This window comes from Nerophis ophidion, linkage group LG21 (assembly GCF_033978795.1).
Source record: "Nerophis ophidion isolate RoL-2023_Sa linkage group LG21, RoL_Noph_v1.0, whole genome shotgun sequence".
Taxonomy (NCBI): Eukaryota; Metazoa; Chordata; class Actinopteri; order Syngnathiformes; family Syngnathidae; genus Nerophis; species Nerophis ophidion.
In genome coordinates, this window is record NC_084631.1 from 14663549 (window position 1) to 14673070 (window position 9522).

The window sequence follows — 9522 nt, forward strand, 5'->3', positions numbered from 1 at the left end:
CGTTGGATACGGCTGCTTTCCCATGTAAGGCCATGCAATACACTTAAAGGTTTATTGAAGCTGCAGTTTCAATGTCAACGTAAAAACAGCTGCTATTAATAAAAATGTTTTAGTTTCCGTTCCATCGACACTTGGCCCCTACTAGCTTATAGGCTCGCTGGAGGATCACAGTTCAAAGGGACATGACATACAGTATCTACAGCTAGTCATAGTTGTGATTAGTATACATTGTAACTCCTCCCACAAGTCAAAACTCAGCCAATCAAATGGTTAATTCAGGCAAGCTTCCTAATTATTTTACAAATAACTTACTTTATTTGATTAATCTCTAATAAATGAAACAAATTAATCACCCTTTAATTATTCAGCATGTCCTGTGAAAAATGTTTCTATTTTTGAGATACCACAATATATAACATTTTTATTTGAATACAAAATGAAGAAATTTTTAATTTTATCTAGGATTCTAATTCTGATTTAAAAAATAAAAAAGTATTTGCTTCATTTTTTTGTATAATTTATATTTTATATCTATTTATTCTAAAATGCATATTTTTGGTGGACCATATCTTTTTTTATTTTAGTTCACTAATTATATTTTTTAGATTTAATTAAATGAATAAATACACTTATTCAAAAATCAACAAATATTTTTCGAAGACTAAAATATTATTTTTATATATTTTTTACATTTTTATCCAGTTATTAAATTTTTAGATAACTAAAACACATTGGAACAATTGTATTTGATTACTATTTATAACCATTTTAATTTAAAAAAAACTAACTATCTTTTAAATCATAATTGTGTTTAATTAATCTTCCATTCATTTGTGATAGTTTTATTAATTTGTCAAACATCAACAATTAATATTGTTGGAAGACAACAATAAGTGCATTTTTTAATTATATATTAAATACATTTTATATTTGATTTGACAAATATATTTTCAGGCTGTATTACAATGAGTGTTACATGTTCCAGACTTTGGTTTGAATAAATTTTCACAGACTCAAAGATTTTTGAAATTGCTTTTCAAAAGTGTGGCACAGTGAGCCTCACCACAGAAAATGTAACACAGTTCACTAATCCTGACAATCTTGATTTTCTAGCGCTTATATTGTGGTATTTTCTGCTCACTCCAGACTGCGTTTACCCTCTCATCATAGGAGCTAATTTATAAACGAGATGAAACAATTTCTGGAGCGTGTGAATGTCCCGATGCTGAAGGGATGCTGAAAATGTTTGAAAGTAAAAATGGTTGAAGAGCTGATGCTCAAATTAACTGCTGGTGGAAAATAGAATGAATGCAAGAAACTGTTTAACTGAGAAATGGTTTGAATATTGGAAACTACTGAAACATACTGTGAATATTGAAATGTTAAATAATAGTAGGAATAAAACTATATGACTCATAGTTATATGGCTGCAAAATTAGCTAAAATACCGTATTTTTCAGATTATAAATCGCTCCGGAGTATACGTCGCACCGGCCGAAAATGCAAAATAAAAAGGAAAAAAATATATACACGTCACACTGGAGAATAAGTCGCATTTTTGGGGGAAATTTATTTGATAAAATCCAACACCAAGAATAGACATTTGAAAGGCAATTTAAAATAAATAAAGAATAGTGAACAGGCTGAATAAGTGTACATTATATGACGCATAAATAACCAACTGAGAACGTGCCTACTATGTTAACGTAACATATTGTGGTAAGAGTCATTCAAAAAACTATAACATATCCCCCAGGGATCAATAATGTACTTTCTATTCTATTCTATTCTATATAGAACATACTATACGTTTACCAAACAATCTGTCACTCCTAATCGATAAATCCGATAAAATCTTCCTCCTCGATGTCTCTTCTAAACAACTCTGCCAACTCCAAAGGTAGGCGTGGCGTCCTCGTGTCGTTTTCTGCTGCATTTTTCAGTACGTCCAGCTCGTAATCTGCAGTGCATGATTTCCTTTTCGGTCCAATTTTCGTTAAGCCCATCTCAGTTTTTATAAGTTACCGCCAACGATGAAATTATACATTTTAATAGCTACGGCGGTAGCATAGAGCAGTTAGCATTCCATGACCGACAATGCACTTTTGCCATAACCCTCCCCGCCGAATTCTTATTGGTTGACGTGTGTGTGACGATTGCTGACATTTTCTTGGTCTCTTCCGCGAATTAGATAAATAATATTATTTGATATTGTGTAATCTGCAGTGCATGATTTCCTTTTTGGTGCCATTTTTGTTCAGCCCTTCTCAGTTTTTATAAGTTACTGCCAACGATGAAATTATCCGTTTTAATAGCTACGGCAGTAGCATATAGCAGTTAGCATTCCATGACCTTCTGCCATGACCCTCCCCCGCCGAATTCTTATTGGTTGATGTGTATGTGACGATTGCTGACATTTTCTTTGTCTCTTCGGTGAATGAGATAAATAATATTATTTGATGTTTTACGGTAATGTGTTAATAATTTCACACATAAGTCGCTCTGGAGTATATGTCGCACCCCCGGCCAGACGATGAAAAAAACTGCGACTTATAGTCAGAAAAATATGATACTTAGCATGCTAAGGTTAACATATTTATTTAATTTCAGTCCATGGTTTTGGTCCACCTGGGACTCGAACCTGAGTCCTCTGTCATGAGAGACAAGTGTTTTAGGTACAGAGCTAAACCCCTGACATTTATTTTGCAAACAAGCTTACTTTTAGGGAAACCATAACTAAGAATGATAGGTCAAATAGTAAGACCCCTTGTTGAATACCATGTCAGTACTCTTTAGTGTTTGCAACTACATGACTATGTCTATAGACTTCTCTGGCCCTATGAGAAATCAATACTCTGCCCTAGGGGTTGGACAACTAATGCGGCTTAGTGTTTAGTGCATAGATTGACCGACTTGCAACCTGAGGGTTACCAGTTTGATTCTGGCCTGGATCATGTGTGGTGTGCCCGAGCAAAACACCGAACCTCTAACAGCTTGTATTGCAGCTTGTGCCATTAGTGAGAGTGTTAATGTATAATGTAAAGTGCTTTGGGTATCATTCCGGGTATAGTAAAGCGCTAAATAAACACAGAGTATTTACCATCGACCAACACATTAACGTAAGAAAAATAACTCAAGATTTATTGATGACAATAGAATAACAAAATAATGCCAATAAGCAGTAAAGCTAATAAAGCATGAACTACAAAGAAGGCCTCCACTGCGCACTCTTAATGCAACAGGGCAGCATGATATTGGTACCCATAATGCATTGCTGCAAGAGTACAGTCTTTTTTTACTACTACCTTATATATTTCCTGATAGTGTGGAACATTCCCTGGCAGTCAAGGTAAGTTTTAGGGATGGGATGTTAAAACCGTAAGTAAGAATGGTGGCAGGAGTACCAATTATTTTGTCCGTATTGTGGAAAACATGGATACTGGTAAAAACGTAAATGGTTGAAATAAAAATGTGGGCGGAGTAACTGAAGTAACCCTACAACAAACCTGGGCAAATTAAGGCCCGGGGGGCAGCAACCGGCCTGTTAAGTTTTTCAATCTGGCCTGCCAGACACTCTCGAATCACTTTTTTAGATCTTAAATATGGAAGCTGTAGCTGCCATTATGATGTGTAGTGCTGTTTTCAAATGACCATAAGTCTTGAACTATACAAAGTATGTCAATGGTTGGAATCTGCACTTTAGCATTGTGCACTAGTTACTATGGTGATCTAAGTCACAGCAGCTCAGACGAGGCACCGAGCAGTTCGAAAGCTTACTGATGTATCCGATACATCAGATAGTAGGGTTTTTTGGTTGTTTTTTTTTACCCTTCGTGTTCAAATTTCGCTGTGTTTGTTGGATTTTTGTTGCATTTTTGTTGCGTTTTGCTTGATTGTAAAATATGTGCATGGAGAAAGGGTCCATCCATCCATCTATCCATCCATCTTCTTCCACTTATCCGAGGTCGGGTTGAGGGGGCAGCAGCCTAAGCAGAGAAGCCCAGACTTTACTCTCCCCAGCCATTTCGTCCAGCTCTTCCCGGGGGATCCCGAGGCGTTCCCAGGCCAGCCGGGAGACATAGTCTTCCCAACGTGTCCTGGGTCTTCCCCGTGGCCTCCTACCAGTCGGATGTGCCTTAAACACCTTCCTAGGGAGGCGTTCAAGTGGCATCCTAACCAGATGCCCGAACCACCTCATCTGGCTCCTCCATGTGGAGGAGCAGCGGCTTTACTTTGAGCTCCTCCCGGATGGCAGAGCTTCTCACCCTATCTCTAAGGGAGAGGGGGGTAACGTTCAGATGTTGTCAATATTCAGTGTTTTATCATTCATAGTTAATAGTTTAAGTCCCACATTCTTTATTGTCCTGTACATTCTTGGCGTCTCATTCAGTGAAAAAAAATTAAAATTACATTCTGTTTTTTAAGGTCTGTCATAACGTTTTTAGCATTTAATCAGACAGTATTGTGAGGTTTTGTATTAGTGTTCCTAAAAATAGATATACCGCCACCCAGACTTTTTTAAATATTTTATATCCCCTGTCATCGTAGTACCCCCCTTACCACCAGAGAGGAGTTGTACAGTCTGATGGTGAGTGGGACAAAATAGTTTTTGAGTCTATTAGTCCTGCACTTGGGATGAAGCAGTCTAGCACTGAACAGGCTCCTCTGGCTACTCATAACGCGATGCAGAGGGTGATTGGCATCGTCCAGGATGCTCATTAGTTTTTCCACAGTCCTCTTCTCTGCCACCGTCACCAATGAGTCCAGTGGCAGAGATAGATAGCACTCTACATGCAATAATGCACTTTATTTGTCCAAGGTATGAATGAAAACGTGTTTTCTGCTCGTAGGTTCGCACGAAAGACCATCGGTTTGAGAGCGTGAGTCACCTGATCAGCTACCACATGGACAACAGACTTCCCATCGTGTCGGCGGGGAGCGAAGTGTGTCTGCAACAGCCAGTAGAGCGCCGAGCCTGATGGTCCCTGTCCAAAACGCAACATGGCTCTACCACAGACAACCACGTTCACTTCAGACGTAAAACACAAAGAGCGCCCCGGAAGAGAGCGAGGGCTCTCTGCCAACGCTGCTGTTTTAAACCAAACTGTGAAGTGCAGTACCTCCAGCAGCCAGCAGGCAGGAGAAGCACCGCTGGCAACTGTGAAGCAGGGACGTGATAGGGGCAACGAAAACATGCAAATAGAATGTCTTAATTTGTAGGAGTGAAGATGAAGTGGATGCTTGGATCGGTGTACAAATGGAAAGGAAAACATGAGCTTGCATGCTTTCATTGTGTGACATCGAGCGCAAAAAAAAAAAAAAAAACACAAGTTGCACGGCTATTTTTTCATTCTTAAACACAAACAATCCCTTCAATGATGCAGCAGAAACCTTGGATATCATTTCCACCCCTTAAGGACGTACGATGAGCACGTGTGCAAACCCAGGACCGCTTTGCCATCTCCATGTATGTTTTTTATTTGATATATGATGTCAATGCAGTTCACAGGAGGAACTTTGCAACACCCATCGCGCCAAAGAACATGAACACAGAGAGACAACGCCAGTCCAATTAGCAGCAATGAGAACAAACATGGCTTTAGTGCTCTTGAACAGATCACCACTTATATGGAAATGTCACAATCAACGTTGAAACACGCCAGGCTACTTTCGTGTATGTGTTGGCTTGACAATCTATTGCGGGGGTTCCCAAAGCTACTAAAATACAATGCAGTCGATCAATAAGCCTTATGCAAAAAAAAAAAAAAAGAAAAGACTGTTTTACTTCCTTTCAAAAGTCAGGGAAGCGAGGGAAACCCTCATCTATGGGCTTGGAATCAGGAATATAGCAAACTGCTCGGCACATACCTGTCAACCTTTTCCTGTTATCTCCCCCTTCTTGTCCAATCTTTTGTTACCCATATTTTGTCACGAATTTAGCTGCCGTCTCCTTTTATTTTCTTTATTCTCCAATGCAGATTTGACAGGTATGTGAACAGCTTTAACAACGCTGCGTGTCATATTGACTGCTTAGCGCCTAGTTTTGTGTCATGTGATGTTTGAATGCCGACTACACTGCAAAAAAAAAACACTTAAATCAAGGTTAAAAAAAGGTGGCTAAATTGGAAGCTGGTGGTAATTTATTAAATTGTTTTGTGCTTAAATCATGATTTAGAGTGCATGAGAAATTTGAACAAGTATATTGCAATTAATGCAACATAACGCAATTCATTAAGTGCATACATAGCTGGGTAAAACGGCCACTCGTGATACTTAAAATCAAAATGATGCGTACCGCCAGCTTTGCCACCTTCTCCCAGGTGTGTGTGCCACGGATCAAAGTGACCAGTTGTTGAACGCAAGCTTACTTTATTGACAAGTAAGCGCCACAGCGGGTGCTGCAGTACCCGGAGGAGATGTAGCCAAATGATATAGCTCTTTCGGTTCCAGTTCTTATAACCCAAAAATGGTGTCCTTCTCAGGTCTTTGGGTTCATGGTACCGAACTTGACTCCCATCAGGCCCTTGTAAGGTGCATGTTCCTAACATCTGGCGAAGGTCCTAACTAAGCTTTGACATTGGCTCGGTGAGTAGACTGCTACTCATGGACTCGGTTGCTAGTGTGAAATGTTTTATCCACATATACATGTCACACTTATACACGTTACTACTGTACTTGCACACATATGTTTACGAGAACAGCTGCCTGCTTGCCCCTAAGGAACGTATATCTTCCACATATTATTTTGTAGGCTAGCAGATACTACACAACTACAGTTTTGCCATATTGTGGAGTTATAAAAAAAGGTTAATCAAAAGTTTGCCTACAGACATTTGTTTTTACCTTATTTTTTTAGACCTGGCGCAACTCAGACACAACTTGACACATGATTTAAGGTGTGCAAATCTGACTTAAAATACAAAAATATAAATTTGTTTAGTTTTTTTAACCTCGCTTGGGTTTGAGTTTTTGCAGTGTAGTGCATGTGAGTAAGTAAGGTAGGGCTGGACATCTGACAGTTTTTGTCTCGGCCAATAAGAGCGTTGGATGCGGGCCGCTATATGCAGTTCTACAAAATGACTAAATCACTGATTATATTTGTCCATTCATTTATCACCACCCCTGATAAAAAAAAAAAAAAGCCCCGCCTCTTTCAAAAGTGCTGTTTTCCCCCACTTTTTGCTGGACATTGCTTCACATTGTAGTGTTGATGATGATGTTGTTGGTTTTTTTTTACGATATCTTTCTAATCGTGCCTTGTTTCCTCAACACAGTCACCTTACGTACTTAACTCACCAATCTATACAGACTGCAAAAAGCAAACCAGCTGATGGCAATCGCCTCTGGTCCGAGTGTTGCTTATTGAGTAACGGATACTTGATGTCACCTGTTGGGGGGTTTTGGGGAGGGTATTTCCTGGGCATCTGTAAATAACATTGACTGGTCAGCACAGCTCACACCTCGCAGGGAGCTTTGGTCCGAAAGTAGGAGCTGGAGAGGGGGTTAGAACACATGGTAGATCAAAGTGTACCTACCTGGAACACCTGACAGTCAGTGGGTCTGGGTTCGTTTTTGCCTGGTTGTTTGAGCACACTGCGGCTAGTCCTGTACAGTCCCACTCCCTAATGCTTCAGTCACACGCAGGATTCTCACAGGAATGAGGCCAAAACACAACCTGACCTACTGTAGTCTATAAGTCTACACCACAGTCTCGTGCTCATCACAGCTGCCTTTTGTCGCATGAAAATTCTACTTTACAAACAAAAAAAAAAAGACTACAATCAATGTTGTTGTTTTTTTTGTTTGTAGTCGTCGGTGGTGACGTTGTGGCCGGTGCTGTTTTAGGATTTTGTGTCTTAAGTGGGGGAAAAAGCCAAAGGTGTGCACAGGTGATTGGATTTTGACTTTATATGTTTTTAGGGAATTGTGTTTACACTTGTAAGTGAAAATCAAGATTGCATATATACAAATAAATGCATATACTGTATCATTCACCTTGGTTTTGGCCTTTTTCAATTAAAAGTTGTTTAGTTTTTGGAACTTCAAAATACAAACAAATCATTTTGCAGCGCTGGGATTTACAAAACCAGTGAAATTGGCACGTTGTGTAAATGGTAAACAAAAAGTGAATACAATGATTTGCAAATCTTTTTCAACTAATATTCAATTGAATAGACTGCAGAGACAAGATAGTTAAAGTTTGAACTCCATCCATCCATTTTTCTACCGCTTATTCCCTTTGGGGTTGCCGGGGGCGCTGGTGCCTATCTCAGCTACAATCGGGCAGAAGGCAGGGTACACCCTGAACAAGTCGCCACCCCATCGCAGGACCAACACAGATAGACAGACAACATTCACACTCACATTCACACACTAGGGCCAATTTAGTGTTGCCAATCAACCCATCCCTAGGTGCATGTCTTTGGACATGGAGTTCGAACTCAAAAACTATTTTTTTTTTTTTTTTTAGAATAATCATTAACTTAGAATTTAATGGCAGCAACACATGGCAAAACAGTTGTCACATGAGCATTTTTACCACTGTGTCAAATGGCCTTTCCTTTTAACAACACTCAGTAAACGTTTGGGAACTGAGGAGACCAATTTTTGAAGCTTTTCAGGTGATATTCTTTCTGATTCTTGCTTGATCCATCCATCCATCTTCTTCCGCTTATCCGAGGTCGGATCGCGGGGGCAGCAGCCTAAGCAGGGAAGCCCAGACTTCCCTCTCCACAGCCACTTCGTCCAGCTCTTCCCAGGGGATCCCAAGGCGTTCCCAGGCCAGCTGGGAGACATAGTCTTCCCAACGTGTCCTGGGTCTTCCTCGTGGCCTCCTACCGGTTAGACGTGCCCTAAACACTTCCCTAGGGAGGCGTTCGGTTGGCATCCTGACCAGATGCCCGAGCCACCTCATATGGCTCCTCTTGATGTGGAGGAGCAGCGGCTTTACTTTGAGCTCCTCTCAGATGGCAGAGCTTCTCACCCTATCTCTAAGGGAGAGCCCTGCCACCCGGCAGAGGAAACTCATTTCGGCCGCTTTTACCTGTGATCTTATCCTTTCGGTCATGACCCAAAGCTCATGACCATAGGTTAGGATTGGAATGTAGTTCGACCTGTAAATTGAGAGCTTTGCCTTCCGGCTCAACTCCTTCTTCACCACAACGGATCAGTACAACGTCCGCATTACTGAAGACGCCACACCGATCCGCCTGTCGATTCCCCCACTCGTGAACAAGACTCCTAGGTACTTGAACTCCTCCACTTGGGCGAGGGTTTCCTCCCTAACCCGCAGAAGGCACCCCACCCTTTTCCGGGCAAGAACCATGGACTCGGACTTGGAGGTGTTGATTCTCATTCCTCAACGCCTTGACTGCGCCTAGAAATTCTGTCGATAAAAGTTATGAACAGAATCGGTGACAAAGGACAGCTTTGGCGGAGTCCAACCCTCACTGGAAATGTTTTTGACTTACTGCCAGCAATGCGGACCAAGCTCTGACACTGATCGTACAGGGAGCGGACCGC

General features: G+C 40.7%; 1 protein-coding gene across 4 annotated transcripts in view; it reads left to right on the forward strand.

Annotated features, from left to right (window-relative positions):
• Nucleotides 1-7994, forward strand: part of shc1 (SHC (Src homology 2 domain containing) transforming protein 1) — an 83196-nt gene extending 75202 nt beyond the window's left edge. For all 4 annotated transcript variants that reach the window (XM_061881984.1, XM_061881985.1, XM_061881983.1 and 1 more), the window contains one exon: nucleotides 4851-7994. In XM_061881984.1, coding sequence (XP_061737968.1) covers nucleotides 4851-4979 — 129 coding nt within the window. In that variant the 3' untranslated portion in view covers nucleotides 4980-7994. The remainder of the gene's footprint in view (nucleotides 1-4850) is intronic.
• Nucleotides 7995-9522: the final 1528 nt, after the last annotated feature.